At 40.1% G+C, this 23,245-nt stretch overlaps 1 protein-coding gene across 1 annotated transcript in view; it reads left to right on the forward strand.

The window, feature by feature from the left end:
- Positions 1-23,245, forward strand: part of LOC106564691 (VPS10 domain-containing receptor SorCS3) — a 251,017-nt gene that overhangs the window by 166,585 nt on the left and 61,187 nt on the right. The window contains exons 3-4 of the mRNA XM_014130944.2: positions 5,072-5,171; positions 11,872-12,030. Coding sequence (XP_013986419.1) covers positions 5,072-5,171; positions 11,872-12,030 — 259 coding nt within the window. The remainder of the gene's footprint in view (positions 1-5,071; positions 5,172-11,871; positions 12,031-23,245) is intronic.

The raw sequence follows: 23,245 nt of genomic DNA on the forward strand, positions 1-23,245 counted from the left end.
TTCAGATGCCTGGGAAGTGATGTGATATTTCATAAAGTGCTACTCCAACAGCAAGAGTGAGTATTACCTCTCTACTGTGCTGCTGAAGAAACTTAAGCTATGTTTCGCACAGAATTGAAATTCTGAAGGCAAATGACGTTTTGTCTTTTTCTCAGAATCTCCCTTCACTTGCAACAGTGCCTTTGGCTCTCTCTTTCTCACTGTCCCTCAACACATTGTATCCAGACCAGAACCTATACATAAACACCAAACACCAGATAAACAACCGTCTCGGTGGACAGGGGCTGATGAGGAAGAAATTACTGAATAAAAAATAAGGAAGGAAGAGAAGTGCATATTGTATGATGGTGTAGCCAGGTTTAAAAACTGCAATTACATGCTAATTATGAGTACAGCTTCCTTCCCCGCAGACAGTCATGAATATGTAGTCATTCTAGGTTTTGCATTAACAAAAAAGACGCCTCAGAAATCAGACTAACTGTAGGAGGCATATGTGCTATGGTTTGGAGGTTTGATTGAATGCATTTCTGTCTGATTGTAGTCTGTCTGTGACACTCTCACACCAGAGCCTTAGTACTTGAGGATAGAACTAAGAGGTGAACAGTAAAATGGATGCATAGCCTACATACAATACAGCAGCTATATATCTCTTCAATTTATACTTGACAAGCCACTCAGGCAGGCAGCATTCTGTGTCTGGTCTGTAATGTCCCTGCCTGCTGCGGACATGAGAAGACTCCAACAATATAACGTAGCCCTTGGGAGCTTCCCAGTGCTCGGAGGCCCGTTCCACATAATATTTCCCTCTCCAATCAGTCATCGCCCGTTCAATTCTACAACTCTTTTTAAATATCCTGTAGAAGCTGTCAGCATGCTCTCATGCAGTGTCTTTCTCTCTCGTTATTCTACTTTGTAATCATCGTGACCGTCTCTCCCCGGCACTCAGGAATGAACTGGAATGAAGAAAGATCTTATTGTAATTTCGACCGAAACTGTATTACTGGCGGAGCTGCACTACTCTCTGCCGACTACGCCATTAGGAGAAAAAGACCCTGAAGAGCTATAAAATAAGAATACTTTCCCATTCATCTTTCCATACTCATACTGTAAGTTGCACCACACATCCGAAAGGGGTTAATGCTGAGTGGGTGTGGACGTTTTGCAGTCTTCAGACAGAAATAATTAGGTATTCACAGGGACATGGCAGCTATTCTAAGGCTCATGCGAACATGCACACACAATCACTGCGAAAATGTACCCTGTCTATACATAAATGGGGATGCCTTTTCAAAACACAAGATAGGCTACAGAAATAAACTGAAATAAACTTTTACACATGCATTTTGTGAAAGTGAAAATCATTCATGTGTTAGCAGCCAATATCAACTAGGGATATATCATGTCACTTCTCTGGAGTCCAGAGCAAGCAAAATCATACGGCCAATTTTAACAGAGGTCGCAGGATCATATGGAAAGCATGTTCTGTCTGCACCGTGCCATCACTTTGGAGGGCAGCATGCTTGCAGAGTGCTTGTTGCAAGCCGGGTTGCCCTGTTCTTCCTCACAAATGTCATAATAAATATGTTAAATCTTCATCCCATAATATTGAAAGCATTGCGATGTTACAGCTGTTTAACTTTAGACATACACTGAGTATACAAAATGTTAAAAACAACTGCTTTTCCATGACATAGATTGACCAGGTGAATCCAGGTGAAATATATGATCCCTTATTGATGTCACTTGTTAAATCAACTTCAATCAGTGTTGATGAAGGGGAGGAGACAGGTTAAAAAAGGATTGTTAAGCCATGAGACAATTGAGATTGTGTATGTGTGTTATTCAGATGGTGAATTGGCAAGACATAAAATATAAGTGCCTTTCAATGGGGTATGGTACAGTAGTAGGACACAGACACACTGGTTTGTGTCAAAAACTGCAACGCGGCTTGGTTTTTCAAGCTCATTAGTTTCCAAGGTGTATCAAGAATAGTCCACCCCCCAAAGGACATCCAGCCAACTTGGCACAACTGTGGGAATCATTGGAGTCAACATGGGCCAGCATCCCTATGGAACACTTTCGACACCTTGTAGAGTTCATGCCCCAACGAATGAGGCTGTTCTGAGGGGGAGGTGCAACTCAATATTCGTAAGGTATTCTTAATGTTTGGTATACTCTGTTTATAGCCAATAGGCACCTAAACTAGGCCTTTCTGAAATATGAAATTAGATCAATCAAATCACCAGGTAGCCTGTTCTGGCAAAGATGAGTCAGTAGTAGATCAATAAACTGTATTTTATATGGATGATAAATGTAGGTCTACTCTGTTTTTATCAAGGAAAAATTGAAGAAATTATGCAAGTTCATTTTGGTCACTAATTTGGATATGTGTGCCCACCTTTGTGCTCCATTGCTGATGACTGGTCATTGGTCGACAATCAAGATGTGAAACTTTTTGGTTCTGAAGCATGGATGAGCATTTAAAGATGCCATGCAGGATTCAGAACAAGGACGACATGAAGGAAAAAGGAACCCACACACTGCTCTTGATAGTATCACTAATCTTTAATAAGCTTACATATCGGCCTCGCGGCCTTTGTCAGAGCTTTTGTGAGTTTTTTTAAATTAGCACTCTTATGTAGACCTAGCCCCACCCACATCGCTTCCACGCATCGAAAGAGGTTGGAGGCGAAGGAAAAACAAAGAAGTGCTATCAAATATAACAGTATGCATTTCATAAATATTCAAATAAAGTGTGTAAATAAGACGTATTAAACACGTCTGTAAAACCATAATGAGGACATAGCAAGTTTTATCATTGGGTACAGCGTACAAAAAAATATCAGAGTAATCTTAAATAGGGACATAATTCATGTTCAAATTCACAACATACATAGGCATTTCATCATTAAGTCCTTAAGGAAATAATGTTTGGAGGGTGAATATCCAAAAACATTCTCTTTTACTCAGAGTATTATTAATATCACCTCCCCTGTCTGATATCTTAACTTTCTAAAGCTAAAGAACACTCCGTAATGTTCATAACCACATATACTATGAACTCGCGAGAAGGGGGAGATGCGGTCAAGGAACACTGGCATATTTTATCATCAGACCCAGCTTTGCCGGCTGTATTAAAAAATCCCCCACTTATTGTGTATAGGAGAGGTCGCAATTTACGCGATAAATTGGTTCATGCCAACTGCCAGCCACAAATGAAATCAGCCAGGCTCTTTTACACCCTCTTCCAAATGGTAGCTACAAATGCAAAGGATGCGCATAGTGAAACAATATGATGAAGAGTGAATATTTCTGGCACCCACATACAGGAAAACGGTTCCAAATAAATGACATTATTACGTGTTCCACCACCCATGTTTTTTACATATTTAAATGTGGGCTGTGCTATGTAGGTAAAACCTCTCGTTCTCTCAAACAGAGAATAAGTAAACATAAAAGTTCAATCAGGAGAAACGTCAGGGATTATCCAGTCGCAGTACATTTTAATGACCTAAAGCATGACATTTCTACCTTTAGACGTTGTGGCATCGAGAAAGTTAAGATATCAGACAGCGGAGGTGATATTAATAATACTCTGAGTAAAAGAGAATGTTTTGGGATTTTCACCCTCCAGACATTATTTCCTAAAGGACTTAATGATGAAATGCCTATGTATGTTATGTTGTGAATTTGAACATGAATTATGTCCTTATTAAGGTTACTCTCATGTTTTTCGTACGATGTACCCAATGATAAAACTTACTATGTCCTCATTATGGTTTTACAGACGTGTTTAATACGTCTTATTTACACACTTTATTCGAATATTTATAAAATGCATACTGTTATATTTGGTAGCACTTATTTGTTTTTCCTTCGCCTCCAACCCCTTTCGATGTGTGGAACGGATGTGGGTGGGGCTAGGTCTACATAAGAGTGCTAATTTAAAAAAACTCACAAAAGCTCTGACGAAGGCCGTGAGGCCGATAAGTAAGCTTATTAAAGATTAGTGATACTATCAAGAGCAGTGTGCGGTTTCCTTTTTCCTTCATCTTGTTCAACTTTTACCATGCAACTGCAATAAAGATTGCTCAGATGAGTGCCTTTGGATTTTTGAAGAACAAGAATGACAAAAATTGTATAAAACCAACAAAAAATTTGGTGGGGGCAAAATTATACTACCACTGAAAAAGGCACTCTGGAGACTGAAAGGGCAAAGGGGCCTGTGCTCTGCACAGGTAGAGCCATATCTGTGCACGTGCTTGTTAGCTAACAGCTCATTCCTATTGCACATTTTTTCCAGCCTCCTGGATTCCGGGCACATCCACATGTTTTGCATTCGTCATATTTCATTTCAAAGTAGTCATCAATTACTAAAGGTGTTAAGCTTCCGGGCATCTGTGAATGGTTTGTTTCCATTAGCACCTATCAATGACTGGTTAACCTCTTTGATTATGCTGGTGTTATAACACAGGAATAGTTTTTGCTCTGTGCAACATGGTCGTATATTTAGTTTGCATGTTTTAGAATGTAAGGCCCTTGAGCACTCTAGAATCCTGTAGTAATAAGGGTGAGATAGCCAAGTACTATAATATTTACAATAACAGGGCTATTTCACATGACATGGTTCAAAGCCAAGATCATTCAATTAGGTCATAAACCTACCTTAAGAGGTGGTTGTGGTTGGAAGCAGGTGTTGGTACATAACCGCTGTCTATAAGTCTGTACGTCTGTCTATCTATACATTTGAACTGCCTGTCTGTCTGTAATTTGCTAAATTGTAGTTACTTGCTACTATAACCTATTTATTGCCTTACCTCCTCACGCCATTTGCACACACTGTATATAGACTTTCTTTTTTTTCTATTGTGTTATTGACTGTATGCCTGTTAATTCCATGTGTAACTCTGTGTTGTTGTTTGTGTCACCCTGCTTTGCTTTATCTTGGCCAGGTCACAGTTGTAAATGAGAACTTGTTCTCAACTAGCCTACCTGGTTAAATAAAGGTGAAATAAAATAAAAAAATAAAATAATATTTCTGTCAGTCTAAACACATTTCTTTCATTTACAGATCAACAGACTATGGCTCCACCTATGAGAGGATGAATGACAAAGTGGGATCTAAGACTGTCCTCAGTTACCTGTATGTCTGTCCATCCAACAAGAAAAAGGTAAGACAAACTTCAAAAGAGTGATTTTCAATAACACAGTAATGACTAAGACTTAGAAGGACTTAATTACATTTAGTTGAATTAAGTGGAACTGATTGTTCATTGTCCATTCTCTGCTGCCGCCGTTTGTTCTTTCTGATCAAATCAAATGTTAAGGTTAGACGGTAGACTCAAATAAATATGGTTTGAATAAATATTTTCTTTCAAGCTTTTAAATGTTTTTGTAGTTCGTGAAATAACCAAAGATTAATGACCATATTTAGCTTACATTGCCTTATGCTGTTTCCAAGATGGCGTAGCAGTCAGACGTCTTTGTCCTGTCGTGTCCCTTGTATATATCTTTTTACATCTTTTTCTTCGCATATCTTTTTAAAATATTTTCCTAAACCTCAACTTCTAAATACTCTCCTGCAACCCGCCTCACCCAATGTGGCGTGGATCTGTTTATTTTTATTTTTTCTAAAGTATTTCTATTTACTTCGGATCTGGAATCCCTCAACTGAAGCTAGCCAGCTAACTACCTACCAGCTATCAGTCAGCAAACCATTGCTAGCGGTCATCAGCTAACCTTTAGCTCGGAAAGCTCTCGCCAGTTCGAACAACGTGACGGCCTGTTGACCTCTGACAGTCTCTATGGGGGTGCCACAGGGTTCAATTCTCGGGCCGACTCTCTTCTCTGTATACATCAATGATGTTGCTCTTGCTGCTGGTGATTCTCTGATCCACCTCTACGCAGACGACACCATTCTGTATACTTCTGGCCCCTCTTTGAACACTGTGATAACTAACCTCCAGATGAGCTTCAATGCCGTACAACTCTCCTTCCGTGGCCTTCAACTGCTCTTAAACGCAGGTAAAACTAAATGCATGCTATTCAATCGATCACTGCCCGCAGCTGCTCGCCCGTCCAGCATCACTACTCTGGATGGCTCGGACTTAGAATACGTGGACAACTACAAATACCTGGGTGTCTGGTTAGACTGTAAACTCTCCATCCAGGCTCACATTAAGCATCTCCAATACAAAATTAAATCTAGAATTGGCTTCCTATATCGCAACAAAGCATCCTTCACTCATGCTGCCAAACATATCCTCGTAAAACTGACCATCCTACCGATCCTCGATTTCGGGGATGTCATCTATAAAATAGCCTCCAACACTCTACTCAACAAACTGGATGCAGTCTATCACAGTGCCATCCGTTTTGTCACCAAAGCACCATACACTACCCACCATTGCGACCTGTACGCTCTCGTTGGTTGGCCCTCGCTTCATACTCGTCGCAAAACCCACTGGGTACAGGTTATCTACAAGTCTCTGCTAGGTAAAGCCCCGCCTTATCTCAGGCTTACTGGTCACCATTTCAGCACCCACCCGTAGCACGCGCTCCTGCAGGTATATCTCACTGGTCACCCCCAACGCCAGTTCCTCCTTTGGTCGTCTTTCCTTCCAGTACTCTGCTGCCAATGACTGGAATGAACTGCAAAAATCTCTGAAGCTGGAGACTCATATCTCCCTCACTAGCTTTAAGCACCAGCTGTCAGAGCAGCTCACAGATCACTGCACCTGTACATAGCCCATCTGTAAACAGCCCATCTATCTACCTACCTCATCCCCATACTGTATTTATTTATTCATCTTGCTCCTTTGCACCCCAGTATCTCTACTTGCACATTCATCTTCTGCACATCTACCATTCCAGTGTTTAAATGCTATATTGTAATTACTTCACCACCATGGCCTATTTATTGTCTTAACTTACCTCATTTGCACTCACTGTATATAGACTTTTTATTTTATTTTGTACTACTGTATTATTGACTGTATGTTTTGTTTATTCCATGTGTAACTCTGTGTTGTTGTATGTGTCGAATTGCTACGCTTTATCTTGGCCAGGTCGCAGTTGCAAATGAGAACTTGTTCTCAACTAGCCTACCTGGTTAAATAAAGGTGAAATAAATAAAAATAAAATAAATAAAAAAATGCTGGCAGTTTGCCTGGACTTAGAAAGTCAATTCAAGATTGTTACCAAGCAACACTTACTCATACTGTAGTTATAGCCTCAGAACATTTACCATGACACAACACAGAGACCAGAAAGACCTGTTAGAAAGACAAAACGTATTCAAGAACAAATCTTGTTGGTTTGTAGATAAATGCTGAAGCAAAACTAATTTTCAAAAGTAGGTGCCTCTTCTCTGAGCGAAGTTTCTTTTTACTTTGGGAAGCAGACCATCTATTCCACATTATAACACAGATGTCTCAGTCTCCGCTGAAATCTTTTATAAGGGTCATGTTAAGGTCCCTCACAAGCAAACCGTTCATGAATAAACTTTTCTCTGTTGGTAATGTGAAGGGAAAAGGGCCCCAGCTGGCTTTCTGGGCCTCCCGAAGAGAGTCAAATCAGTTCATAGATCACTAACGCTGACCCTGAAAATGCCTCCATGGAAAGAGAGAGTTTGTGGGATACCGAGCTGATGGACTTAACCCGCGTCAGCCTTGGACTCAGTAATACCTCAGTCTGACCCTGTGACTATTTTCCCACTGGCCAGCCGGACTTAGTGATAGACCCTATAGTCTAGTTGAAGGTAGAGTATGCCCATCAAGCACATTTCCTAGGTACACGGATAGGGGCTAACCAATCCAAAGACACACAAGATACGTGGACAGGCAGCAGATTTGCTGCAAGGGCCTTATCATCTCCTTTTTATGGTGATAGACTTAGAATCTTGGAGTTTTCTTCACCCAAGTTTGGGAATTACGTTGTAGTAGAAGCTCGCCACAAGATCCTATGATGTCCAGATGCCCACTATTGACCTCTGGCTTCCACCGATCCACAATGCTCCTCACCTTATCTCTTATCTCATTATCGATGGATGAGCCCAACTCTCTACTGGATAAGCTGGGCCATTTTCTCCTCATTGCATTCCAGTGACCAAGCATAACATATGTGTGTATAGCATGAAAACACAAAGAGGATTATCTCTATATCTGTTGAGATGAGGCAGTAATGACCCTTAAATCATTGTCACAATATATTTGTGTATTTAATGCCTCAAGGGTGTTTTTTTCTCCCACATGAATATAGCATGACAATCAATTGTTTTCCTCACAACAAGATTCTGTTAACGTCACAGACTATATTCTCACATGATGTCTAAAGGAACAAATCCAGAGGCTTGACCTTTCTAAGAGCAGATAATAGATTTGAATGATGGTGCTGACATTTATCTTCAAGCTTGTAAAGAAAACACCCATCATGAATTGCCCTTATGCATGTTCAGCCTTATTCCGAGGTCTTCTGCACAGTTTGACTCACAACCACTTCTAGCATTCTAAATATCTAAATATAATTAATACACATAGACATAGAATGAATAGACATTCTATTTCTATGGGTGTAACTAGATTGATGTCCCAATTCACCGGAATTTAGTCTTTTTATACCTTCCCTACAGAGCGCTCACTCACAGATAGGCCACAATTGATCTGTGTTTGACAAGATTAATCTGCTGTGAGAAATCTTCTCCTCCTCTCCTCCCCTTGTTTGTGGTCATCAGATGACTCGAGCACCATCCAACAACAGGCTTCCGCCCCTCAGACAACACAGCAATGGCTATCGCACTCCTCTCTTGACGATTAGCTCGGTTGCTGGACTCCCACCAACTAGCTGAACATCAGCAGATAACATGCAGAGGTTATCCTAACAACCTGTATTGATCTAAGCTTTGTTACCAACCTCACTCCTCTTTGTTCCCAGGAAATCAATTGGCAAGTGGATGTTGAGCAAAATCTTAATTACCTGGCGATGCGATGTTATATTTGATCATGTGAAAGTTATTGACGATGCTGTGGGCTGTTACATAAGCTCCCCTTGTGGAACTTAGTGCCTGTTCAAACTGATTCAGGAACAGATGGACATGACAATATCCATATGAGCCACATAAACAATCTCTGAAAGGAAATTAATTAAATCTACCGAGAGATTGGTTACGAGAAGGCTTTTAGTCTGGTTATGGTATTTGTCCAATACATTTTTCAAAATTTTGTAAGATAAATCATGTTTGAACAGGGTTTATTCTTGAATATGTCACATGGCAAATTATATTTACTGTGCAGGAAATTAAATCAGGCTGGTTAAAGATTCATCGTCTTTGGCAGTTAATACATTTCCAGACTTCTCAAATTCCTTTTACTCTCAACATATAAAGTGTAATATTACACCTTCCAATAAATGCAGCAGTGATATAGGGGATATACAGAGTACAGCTATACAACAAGCCCTCAATAGAGAGAGGTCTTAATATGAAGTGTATTACAGTAAATATAAAGGAAGCCTGGTTGAAAAGGACTCGCCTATATTATTATTAGAGAGCTGAGAAAAGTTCAGTGTCTCCCTGTTCAGTGGTGAAGAAACACTGATCCACCCAGACCCTTCAAGGACTTCTAGCATTTGTACTTTCCCCTCTAAGTGGTGAGACAGAGAGAAAGGTTCTGACAGAAGATTAAAAAATGCAAGGTGAAACACAATTTCCACTCATAATAAATGCTGTCGATTAATACAATATTATGAAAAATGATTAGACCTAACATTAGAAACTATTTAATTACATGTGACAAGGCCCTAAAACACTGGGAGTAATAGACGGGGCCCTTCGCAGTCCCTCGTCCCTCAGTGACGACAATGAATGGAAACATTTGAAGGTCGGCGAACAAGAATAAATTGAAGGAACATTTTTTTTTAAATAAAAAAATGGCACAGAGTCCGCAGTCTGTTTTTTAGCTTTAATGAATAACAATTTATCTAAATCACCACCAGGGAGATTCCGAGTTAAAACTGGGGAAAGAGGGCTGGGGAGGATTCCTAGTTAAGCTGGGGAAAGAGGGTGTTATTTTTGTCAGTGACAAATGCACTGCTGTTTTTTCCAATTCAAATCTGTTGCAGGGAAAGAAAACACAGCAGTTTGGGCTGTGACACTATCCAAGTCACGCTTTTCCCTTCTCCTTTTCTGTCTGGGTTTAGTAGTTAATTATCATTAAAGCCAGGTGTCAGGTTAATGTCTTATTGCATTACATCACAAAGAGAAAGCATATTTGAGCTATGTATGTCTTATTAATCAATATATCTATGGATCACTTTGAGAAAATAGGGCCTGGTTATATAGTGGATATGCTTTTTAGGGATATTTCTGTGTTTTGAAAGTAATTAACTGTAATGCAAATGTCTGCTTTACTTCCCTCCACAAATAAATCATATTATACCAAGATATAGATACTACACCAATAAGGTCAGATTTTGTTACAATGTAGTTTTTCATATTATATATCATACAGGCTTCCAAACAAAGGGCTTTTGTCACGGATCCCTCTGGGAACTGTCATTACGCACACCTGGTCCCTATTCCCATTTGATTAGTAATTGTATAAGTGTTCCCTTTGTTCACCATTGTCTTTGTCGGTTATTGCTACAATGTCCATTGGTGCGTGTGAGTACCTGTGCTGTGTGTTTTGGGCTTTCGTGCCCTTGTGGATTGCGCAGAGGATTACCGGTCTCGTCCCATGTGTTTAATCATTGTGCGCGTGTGTTATTAAATCAAGGTACTCCTCGCTCTTTTTGTTTGGATTTCAACCCTGTGTTTTGTTTAGTGTTTGTTTGGTCTTCGTGCAAATGTCTGCTTTACTTTACACGGCACACTGTAATTTGGGCTTAATTAAAAAACCCTATTACACATTCCTGCGTCTGTCTCCCGAATCATTCATGCCAACGTGACAGCTTTATCTTAAATAAGTTGTGTCAATGGTGTGTACTTTCACAGAATCTTAGGTTTTATACTATGAACATGATTTTAGTTTTACAGATCTTGCTCTGTCGTTCCTTTCTCAAGAGGCTCATTTCTAACAAATATGCAACAAAACATTTACATTTTCACTGAATTCATGACAAAATGAAAGCAGAGACTGTATTATTCCTAGCATGGAAATATAATTCCTCCTGCTGTGGTAACATTGAGCATTCCACTAAGACATGATTCTTAATTGCACACATATTTGTTCTTTCTTATCACAGAATTAGATATTGTTCAAAACAAATTGCATTGCCTAGACATGTAGTCATGCTTGACATGTAGTCATGCTGTGTTGAGTTCTCTCTGGCTACACAGGTGTGTTACAGAATACCATAGCACAACAGGCTATTGATCAACAGTATATTCTTAAAACTTATCCTATTCTTTAACAAAGCAACTTTTTGTTGTAGTTGTGTTGTGGCCCCTCACGATTTACTTATAGGTCCACAGGGGTATTCTGAACCACCTCTATCTCATTAAAGGGAATGTATCTGGAGAGGGGTGACTGGAAGCCAAAGTGCACCAAAGAACAGACCTGTGAGTGCACTGGAAGAGGCCAAAAAACCATAGCAACAGAGCGAGACAGGCACATTTGTACAATGAAGTTTAAAACAAAGTGAAGGTGTAGTGCTAGTAACAGCTTGATGCATGCCAACCACTAGACCTGGAGTGCTGATATGGCTAACCCTCTCTCTCTCTCTCTCTCTCTCTCGCTCTCTCTCTCAATCTTCCCCTCACTCTCTACTCATAAATTCACTCTCTTTCTTTCTCTATTGCTCTCCATCTCCTCCCTCTCTCACCCTCACCCCTCTTCTCTCTCTCTCTCCATCCCACCACCTCTCCTTCTCTTCCAGATAATGGTGCTGACAGATCCTGAGTTTGAGAGCAGTGTGCTCATCAGCTCGGATGAAGGAGCGAGCTATCAGAAATACCGCCTCAGTTTCTACATTCTAAGCCTTCTGTTCCATCCAACACAGGAGGATTGGGCCCTAGCCTACAGCCACGACCAGAAGGTGAGCTCCATGTTGTTTTTTCACCACAGTTGGTTGTTTGATAGAGTATGCTTTGGATTTTGAACTGTGTTACACAGTCGGATAAAACTCCAAGCTAAAACTCCAAGCTTTTAACTTAATTCCATCCCGGTTCCAATGGTGCCGTATTGGTTTATTGAATATTCTTCTGCTGTGATTTAATGATTTATTTACCATCTTGAAGTTTTGATTAGAATATCGATTATTGTTATCCATTTTATGATACTTTAGTTAGACGTTACCTTATTTAATTACCATGGCAATTTAGTTAGATGCAATGAACATGTTTGTGTTATAACATGATTACAACTACATAGTAACTTTACTTGTAACGACTATGGAACATTCTAATATTCATTAGAAGATGTCAGCACTATTGGCCTGCAAACCACATACAGTGACAATGCAGTCCTATACACCAGTGCTCTCATCTGTAACCTTCACTGTACAGTGGTCTCATTTTGAGGAGAGCTCTGTACCCCCCATTCACACACAGGTCACACCCCATATAACCCCCTGTGAAGAAGACCTACCATTATGGCCAATGAGTCTTCCCTGGCTACCAAGATGGCTATCACACTGGGGAGTCTGGTTGAGGTGGAGAAGGGAGAAGACTGACACATTGGGTTGCTAACTGACCCCAATATCAGTCATAACAATGAAACCTGGACCGATCCAAAGGTTGTAATTTGTTACGCTTTCGGCCTGTGATAGCCTTCGTTTTAGAATGCGGACTATACGAGTTTGTAACAGAACGTTTAGGGATGTTTAATGTACACTATAGATATTGGTGATATTTTGTTTGCATTAAAAGGATGGGCCTTTGTGGACATGGAACACTCTCAGAAGACATACCTTTGTGGACATTGAACACGCTCAAAATACATACCTTTGATGACATGGAACACTCTCAGAAGACATACCTTTGTGGACATTGAACACGCTCAAAATACATACCTTTGATGACATGGAACACTCTCAGAAGACATACCGTTGTGGACATGGAACATGCTCAGAAGACATACCTTTGTGGACATTGAACACGGTCAAAATACATACCTTTATGAACATGGAACACTCTCAGATGAGATACGTAAGGCTCTGGTGAAATTATTACTTAATCATTGATGCAACATGGAATCCAATGGTGATTAGTTAATTAGGTAATGGAGTATATTTCATTGGGGGTCCATACAAGTGCAACTTTAAAACAGTCTGTTCTGTACTGATCACATATTTACTTTTTTATATTTAAACAGCTGTGTCTCAGGCTTTGTCAGATCACTTTAATATTTGTTGTCAGTCTTTTGTATTCAATGCAGGTCAATCTTTATCTCTTTACTCAATGTCTGGAGTAAGCTGTTCTACTTCGAGTTCGTGAACTCTGGGTGACCTCTCTTGACTCTTAGCTCAGAATGTGTGGGCTGTGTAAAGACATGATTACTATTGATGTAGCTGTTCCTCTCTCTCTCTCTGACTAAGGGCGCTACAATTAGAGTGTCTGTGACACGTCTCAAAAAAGTATGAGGGTGGAAAGCACTTAAACAACTGAACATAATACAGAACTTTTTCTCTTCTTGTTCCTCTGGGGCTTTTCAACTGTTCAAGTCTCTTAATTGACTTCAGTATTCAAGCTGCTTGTCTTATAAAATCTTTTGACAAGAGCTGTTATGCTAGACAACGTCAGGCCCAGGTTTTTTAGTGCAGTTCAGTTATTCATGTAACTAGGAAGCTAGTGGTGGAAGTCTCAAGGGAGAAGTGAAGACTAACCTTTTAAAAATCTCAAGTCCCCTCGATTCAAGTTATTTTCCATTCATAACATATTGCATGTCGCCTCACGCACCTCGTTGGACCTGCGAGACAAGGCCTTGGGTCCCTAATGTATTGTGTAAAGGATATGTTCATCAAAATGTTAACTTTGTGGGACCGTTCAGTTCAAGTATTCAGTACACATTGCAATTACTGTGGTCACCTGGGGATATGTGGTTTTGGTTTCATTATGTAGTTAGAAGTGTTAATGAGAGCAGACAATTTACCTCAGAAAAAGCTGCTAGTGTAGATAAAATGACATTAGCACAGACAGACATAAAACATTGATTGTGAAAAAAAGATTGTTTATGTCCATTTATCTATTGCCAGTCTATGACGAAGCCTAACAATATCTAACCTGTTTAAGTTCAACCTTAGCTCCCTTAGCACCAGTCTTTTAATACAAGTGTTCCCTGTGTTTAATGATACCCTTATTCAGGTTTCTGGTGTTCAAATAATTTAGTTTTGTGTATGTCAAGAGGAGAACCCCAGGTAGCTGACATTGTTTTTCCCAATTAATGTTCCTGTCAGACCCCTGTTGTCTCCCAGTCAGACACACAATGTCAGATGAAGAACGTCAGTCCACCGCATTCTGTACAACAACCAAATCATGCTGCTCTTAGATAGTTGACATGTTGGAGATGTATTTATTCACACTTCATTTCAACCTTTGAAAAAAGTGAGCAAAAAACTTTCTTTTTCAGATGTATCAACAGAAACAAGTCACATTTCTTCACACGGTCAAACGAGTTCACAGTATCCAACATTCCAAGATAAAAAAGAGTAATAACTCACAACAAATTAATTTGGATCACCTGCATACACCATTTGCAGCCTAGTCACCCAGCACCACCATTACATTGCAGGCAACCCAACACACCACCTAAGGCCCGTTTGGATTATTTGTAATTCTTACTACTGGGGAAAACAATCAGTATAGCCAGACAGCGCCACTAGAATAAAGCGTCAGTGTATCTCAGGTTTATTTGTGACTTCTCCAGTCTCTAACTCACTTGCCCTCCAGTGCTTATAAAGGGATTTGATTGGCCCCTTGGCTGCATTAGGTGTGTTGCCTGTTACAGATAGCAGGATTAGTGTCATTAGTCAAGTGGAGGAAGGATGGATCAAAGCCCAAAAGATTATAATACAATAGACTATAACTAAATGGTGTTGTGGAATGTGTTCTTCCTGCTGAGGATAAAGCTGGAGAAGTTGTTGTGGAGGGGGGTATTCCTGGTGAGGATAAAGTTAGAGAAGGTGTTGTGGAGGGGGGGTCTTCCTGCTGAGGGTAAAGCTGGAGAAGGTGTTGTGGAGGGGGGTATTCCTGGTGAGGATAAAGCTGGGGAAGGTGTTGTGGAGGAGGGTCTTCCTGGTGAGGATACATCTGGAGGTGTTTTTTGGAGGATGTATACATTGTCACAATAGCAGATGGATGGAGGTGTGCTATTAAATAGAGAGAGGAGTGAGGAGACCATATGTCAACAACAAGGAAACAGATTGTAGCGTGTGTGAGAAACACAACTTTTTGTCGTTGCTAGGCCTTTCTTGCCATACACCTGTGTTCCTTTGGTGATATTGTGGAGGTGTGACATCCTTTTGGTTTTTCATCATGTGCCGGCCTCTTTATATTGAGTTTAAAGCCCCAGTTGATGGACTGCCTCTTCAATTCAAACCCCAGATTGTAACCACCATGTAACCAACCATTAACCATTTCTTTATGGATTTTCATGTGTGCTTGAGGTTATTGTCTTGCTGGAGATCCACTTGTGGCCAAGTTTCAGCCTCCAGGCAGAGGCAAACATGTTTTTTGCTAAAATGTCCTGGTACTGGGTAAAGTTCATGATGTGCTGACCTTAACAAGGACCCCAGGACCAGTGGAAGACAAATATCCCCATAAAGTCAAAGATCCACCACCATATTTTACAGTCGGTATGGGGTTCTTCTCTTCATATGGATCTTTCTTTAGACACCAACCCCACTACTTGTGTACATGGCCAAAGACCTTCTTTTCATCTTCATGCCTAGAGATTGCTAAATGTAATTGGCACCTGAATTAGAACCTGTGCTGCGGTTAGATGACATGAAAATGTTGCTCATTAGCCATGTCATTTACCTTCTTTTTTTGTTGCATTGCTCAGTATTTTTATTATTTGTTTAATACAGTCTTTTTGATCTTCTTTATCAAGGGTGTCAAATATTTTGTACCTGACTGTATGTGAGTGTGACATCCTTTTGTCTTTTTAGGATGGGCAGCTCTTTATTGCATTCCAAGCCCCAGTTGCAAGGCTAAGGCAGGCTACCTTCATACAGGTATTGTGTTATGTCTTATGAGTAGCCCTCCTTGCCCTTGGTGAATACCACACGTCCACAGGGTGTATTTAGAATTCCTATCCACTCATCTGAAGGCTTTGATATTTCAGCGGCGTCATAACCTTTATGTGGGGGAGCTGTCAGTTTATTGGTATTCGTCTGTCAAGTCATGTGGGGGGTGGGGGGTACAGTGTGTGTGTAGAGGAGTGTGTGTGTGTGACAGGAAGTGGGAGAGAAGATAATTAATTAAAGTTTGTTTACCTGTTTTGAAACAGGGCCTCCAGAATATTCTCACTTCTTTCCCTCAGTTTACCCTCCAAACCCCCAACTATGTGAGATCTCTTTGACCCTGGGTCAAAATCACTTATTTTTATGAAACATATTGGCCCATATTACAGTGACAGTGAGGGAGAAAACACGGTTTGCATACGTCCCTTCCCTGAACTTGCACTGATGGTGATCTGACACTTTATTATACTTCTCCCACTCCCTCTCTTGTTTCTCCCTGTCCCTGCCTTTTGAATCACCCTCTTCTCCTCCGTCACAGACAGAAGTCAGAGTGTGTATCTCAGTATCTTGGCCAGGGACAAGGCTGACATTTACCTTTGCAAATAAGATCAGCTGGGTATCAGTGCCAGTATTTTTCAGTGGGGAAGAAGTAATAGTCGACGTGATGGATTCTTCCTCTTGCTGAACCTCGCCTCTTAACTACAGTCCAACAGCCTCGTTCTGTGGCCGGCTCCACTTTCATATGTTGCTAACATAAACCGCTCTGCATTTTTTCTTGTTTATCAGTATGATAAAGTCTCTCTCTGAGGGAGAGCGATAGTGAAAGGGGTGGTCATTTTGAAACCATTAGTGTTTATGGTCACTTGAAGCTGCCAGCCGCAGTATTGGTTTCCTCATCATCTATTTGAAATAGGGGATTATCCTGTTGAGGACCTGATCCCAGTATTGGGATTTATTGTCAAGAGACCATGGCGGGAAATTCAAAACTGCAAGAATCTAATAATTTCAATTTCTCAAATAATCAACTATTTTTCACCATTTGAAAGATAAACATCTCCTAAATCCAACCACATTGTCCGATTTCAAAGAGGCTTTACAGCGAAAGCATAAAGTTAGGTTATGTTAGGAGAGTACATTGAAAATAGCTGTGTGTAATGTTTTGTCAATTCAAAGACAGGCGTCACCAAAAGCAGATAACCAGCTAAAATTATGCACTAACCTTTGGCAATCTTCATCAGATGACACTCCTAGGACATTATGTTATACAATACATGCAGTTTTTGTTCCATCAAGTTCATATTTATATCCAAAAATAGCATTTTACTGTAGCGGTGAAATTCAGAATTTTTTCCCCTCAAATGTTTCCGGTGGATCAGCGTTACAATTTACAAAATTACTATTCGAAAACATTGGTAAATTATAATATTGTCATTCAAAGATTTCAAAATAACTTTACTGGGAAATCACACTTTGCAATAAATGGGGTGCTGTGCTAAGAACAATAGGCTAGGATATACAGGTTAGCACCATCTTGTAACCATCTAATATCAATAATACTATTGTCAATAATCCCTTACCTTTGATTATCTTGATCAGAAGGCACTTCCAGGAATTCCAGGTCCACAACAAATGTGGTTTCTTTCGACAAAGTTCATAATTTATGTCCAAATAACTCCAAGTTGTTCCATGTCGTTAGCGCTTCGGTAGGCTACTCAAAAGTAGGGCGGGGGGGGGAAGTCACGGCGAAAAGTAAAAAAAAAAATCTATTTACGTTCGTTCAAACATGTCAAACGTTGTTTAGCATCAATCTTTAGGGCCATTTTTAACGTGAAACATCAGTAATATTTCAACCCGACCTCTCCTGTGTCTTGAAAAACGTTTTTGAAAAATGTCTCGCCTCACATGAACTCACATGAACGCGCAGGTGCGCACAATAATGAAGTGACGACATCCCAGGGACGTCAACTTCTCTTCCTTGTCATCCGGTATCTGTTCATCATAGACGCTTCAAACAACTTTATAAAGATCGTAGACATCTAGTGGAAGCCGTAGGAAGTGCGAAATGAATCCTTTGTCACTGTGTGATCTATTAGCAATGACTCGAAAATAGTACAGCCACAAAATTCTCATTTCCTGGTTGTATTTTTCTCAGGTTTTTGCCTGCCATATGAGTTTTGTTATACTTACAGACACCATTCAAACAGTTTTAGAAAATTCAGAGTGTTTTCTATCCAAATCTATGCATATCCTAGCTTCTGAGTTGGTGTAGGAGGCAGTTAAAAATGGGCACATATTTTTTTCAAAATTCTCAATACTGCCCCCTAGCCCCAACAGGTTATCAAAGCAGCTTCCTCTTTCAGTGGAATGCCAATCTGGACTGGAGTTGGTCTATACTGGAGTTGGTCTATACCGGTTTTGCACTATACTGGATTTGGTCTATACTGGAGTTGGGATATACTGGAATTGAACTATACTGAAGTTGGACTACACAGGAGTTGGATTATACTTGTATTGGACTATACTAGATTTGGTCTATAGTGGAGTTGGATTGTACTGGAGTTGGACTATACGGGAGTTGGACAATACTGGAGTTGGACTATACTGGGGTTGGACAATACTGGAGTTGGACTATACTGGTGTTGTGCTATACTGGAGTTGGACTATACTGGAGTTGGTCTATGCTGGAGCTGGACTACACTGGAGATGGTCTATACTGGAGTTGGACTTTACTGGAGTTGGACTTTACTGGAGTTGGTTGATTTGTAAGTCGCTCTGGATAAGAGCATCTGCTAAATGACTTAAATGTAAATGTAATACTGGAGTTGGACTATACTGGAGCTGGTCTGTACTGGAGTACTATAATGGAGTTGGACTATACTAAGGTTGGTCTATACTGGAGGACTATAATGGAGTTGAATTATACTGGGGTTGGACTACACTGGAGTTGATCTATACTGGAGTTGGACTATACTTTGTCGATACAGAATACTATACTTTGTCGCAGTAGCGCAGAGTTGGTCTGTGCTAAAACTTCCAATCAGATACCAAATCTGGGCGATTCTGCCTCATGTTTTTATTTTTTACCTTTATTTTACCAGGTAAGTTGACTGAGAACACATTCTCATTTACAGCAACAACCTGGGGAATAGTTTCAGGGGAGAGGAGGGGGATGAATGAGCCAATTGTAAGCTGGGGATGATTTGGTGGCCATGATGGTATGAGGGCCAGATTGGGAATTTAGCCAGGACACCGGGGTTAACACCCCTACTCTTACGATAAGTGCAATGGGATCTTTTAATGACCTCAGAGAGTCAGGACACCCGGTTAACCTCTTGGGGCTAGGTGGGACGCTAGCGTGCCACCCGTGGTGCACTCCATCAACAGCAGGTGCATTTCAAGAGCGGCAAATTTGAATCCAAATAAATGTCAAAATTCAAATTTTTCAAAAATACAACTATGTTACACCATTTGAAAGATAAACATCTCCTTAATCTAACCACGTTTCACGATTTCAAAAAGGTTTTACGGCGAAAGCATAAATTTAGAGTATGTTAGGACAGTACATTTACAAGAGTTGTGTGTAATGTTTTGTCAAGTCAAAGACAGGGTCACCAAAACCATAAAACCAGCTAAAATGATGCACTAACCTTTTACAATCTCCATCAGATGACACTCCTAGGACATTATGTTAGACAATGCATGCATTTTTAGTTCTATCAAGTTCATATTTATATACAAAAACAGCGTTTTACTATGGCATTGATGTTGAGGAAATCGTTTCCCTCCAATAACCGGCAGTCAAGTCAGCGTCAGAAATTAAATAATTAAAATTAGAAAACATTGGTAAAATATTATATTGTCATTTAAAGAATTATAGATTTACATCTCTTGAACGCAATCAACTTGCCAGATTTAAAAATAACCTTACTGGGAAATCACACTTTGCAATAATCTGAGCACTGCGCCCAGAAAAATATGCGTTGCGATACAGACTAGACGTCATGTTGGGGAGATCTAAAATCGAAAATACTATGTAAATAATCCATTACCTTTGATTCTCTTCATCAGATGTCACTTCCAGGTATCACAGGTCCATAACGAATGTAGTTTTGTTCAAAAAAGCTCATCATTTATGTCCAAAAATCTCCGTCTCGTTAGCACATGATGTAAGCCAGCTGGACTTCTCGTCATGAACGTGGGGAAAAAATATATTTCCGTTCGTTCAAACATGTCAAACGTTGTATAGCATAAATCATTAGGGCCTTTTTTAACCAGAACATGAATAATATTCAAGGTGGACGAATGCATACTCTTTTATAACGTATTGGAACGAGGGTACCCAACATGAACTAGCGCGCCAGGTGTCTAATGGGACATCACCGTTCCATGGCTCTTGTTCGGTCAGATCTCCCTCCAGAAGACTCAAAACACTTTGTAAAGGCTGGTGAGATCTAGTGGAAGCAATAGGAAGTGCCAAAATATTCCTAAACCCCTGTGTTTTTCAATGGGATAGGTTTAAAGTCAATACAACACATCAGGTATCCACTTCCTGTCAGAAAATGTCTCAGGGTTTTGCCTGCCAAATGAGTTCTGTTATACTCACAGACACCATTCAAACAGTTTTGGAAACTTTAGAGTGTTTTCTATCCATATATAATAAGTATATGCATATTCTAGTTACTGGGTAGGATTAGTAACCAGATTAAATCGGGTACATTTTTTTTATCCAGACGTGCAAATGCTGCCCCCTAGACCCAACAGGTTAACGTCCCATACTGTAGATTTGGACAGCAAGCCAGATTGTACCCACAAAGGTGTACTCTACATTATTGATATTACTTTTCCAGAGTGTCAATTCCCATATATCTAACCTGTAGTGTTATACTACACACCTGGGAGTAATTATCTACCTCTCCCATGACATTAATAACCAAACACAATCAAATGCCAGGAGAATGCTTTTTCATTTGCATTTTCATTCGCTCTCCGCTGCAATTCCTTTCCCACATATATTCCACTTAGACATACATTCAGTGCCAGTTTTATTTGGATGGGGAACCTTTGATGCCCTTGAGGCTTAGAACTTATTTGTTTAATGTGGCCCGGAGATTGGCTCTTTAGGACAACATTAGTATTGTACTAATTGGAGTGTGAAATTATATGGAGTCGTCGTTGCACAAAATGCCATTACACAAATAGTGCGGAGGGAAGATCAAAGACCTATAGTTCAAAAGTGCTGCGTTCACCAGAAAAAACCTTGATGTTATTTCCCATCCACCCCACCCCAGCTCCAGTCGTATCCCCCGTCCACTCCCCCACATATTCCCCTAATGATCGTAACTTGCCCAGGAGCCTATAAATCCGGAACAGTAGTGAAACTAAGTGTCTCATCATTATGCGGTCTCCACCTTTTCTCTCTCATAGAAAATCTATCCATATGTCCTGAGGAGTAGTGGCACAATATTGTTTCCGTAAGCTTTTTATGAAAAAAAGTATCATTATTTACATTCTTGTGACATTTTGTTGTCTTTGGTGTAATGTGGTAAGTTGAATTACTCTACCGGTTGACTAATGGTAATGAGTGACTGAAGTTGACAGGGCCCATTTTGGGTTGTGGTATAATGCTGTTGCTGTTAGTTCATTCCCTATGTGTTAGGAAATCCCATTGGAGGTCCATGGCAAGATGGTTGTCACGTTAACAACTGCATGTGCATTCATAACATGCATGTAGGGGTATGTTCATTGTGCCACCATGGAGACATAAATCAATATGTCTATATATCCAAATATATAGTCCCAAGGTTATTGTAAAGCTGAACTCCCCATAAGGTGAAATAGTGCCGCAGTTCACCCAGCACATTTGTTATTGCTTTTGTTTCGTTGAAGTAACAGAGGAGAGGAACATCCAGCATCGCAGTAAAAATAAATCAAAGTACATACTCTGCTGTTATATTGTGCGTACAATGATGTCAGAAAAAAACAAAACAGAATTTGTTGTTTGAAGTAACTTTGATGTTGTTATATACAATGTTTGTTTCCATGCTCAATACAGTACTAAACATAAGAGTACATGGAATATGCCATATTGAAAGGGTGATGTTGCTATATAGTATATTGTACGGCGGACTACTAAACAATAGGTTTGTATCTAAAGCTGGAATGACGTAACTGCCATGCTATTTACAACATTACAAATGGTACAGCCTACTTTGTAGTATATCAGTTTGTGTGATGCAGGTAATTGTTGGAAGGAAATATCCTCTGAAACCCAACAGGATATGACATGTTCAACTGTACTGTACACTAACTTAGAGAGCAAGGTGACCTGGAAGTATAAGAATAGTCATTTTAAGAAACAGCAGGGAGCATTTTGGATGGGGAGCAAATTAAAGTACTGTGGGCTGAATAATGAAAGAGAACAGCCTGAAATGTACATTGTACCTTTTGTCTCTCATCCGGAGTAGAGTGATATATGGACCCCTATCCCCCCTCCTCCTATCATCCTCTCTCTGTTATTCAGGTAAAGTCATGAACAGGAGTTCAGTTCAGTCCAAAGCAATCATACCCTTCAAGGGCATGTGAACATTTCTGAAGGATAGTTTGGCTTCTCCTGGTTTCACAGAGATCATACTGAACAGGAGTGGCCCACATCTGGACAAACCCGCCGTCAGTCTGTCAGGGTCTTAGGATTTGGAGGTATTATCAGTCTGGAGAGAAGCAGGCTGTGAAATGAGAAAATCACACTCTGATTGTTGAGGAAAATGGGCACAACTTTTGTGGCAGAACTAAGTTGTGTAAATGGAGAAGGCTCAGGGAGAGGTAAAATGTTGCTAATCGCTAAGGTGTTATATCATCAAAACAACATGTGTGGTCGTTCTCTTGACACTTTCTACCTCATTAACCTTGTTGGTTAGGTTTCTCCAACATTTGTTGCTTGCCATTGTTTTTGCTTTTCAAAACACTCAGGCTACAAATAAATGTGACGAATGTTGGCTGTTGGCGCTTAGCTGAATGGATAATTTTTCTCCATACCCTTCTCCTAGGGGGGCAGCTACCAAAAAACAAATCA

The sequence above is a fragment of the Salmo salar genome, chromosome 12, assembly GCF_965601325.2.
Source record: "Salmo salar chromosome 12, fSalSal1, whole genome shotgun sequence".
Lineage (NCBI taxonomy): Eukaryota > Metazoa > Chordata > Actinopteri > Salmoniformes > Salmonidae > Salmo > Salmo salar.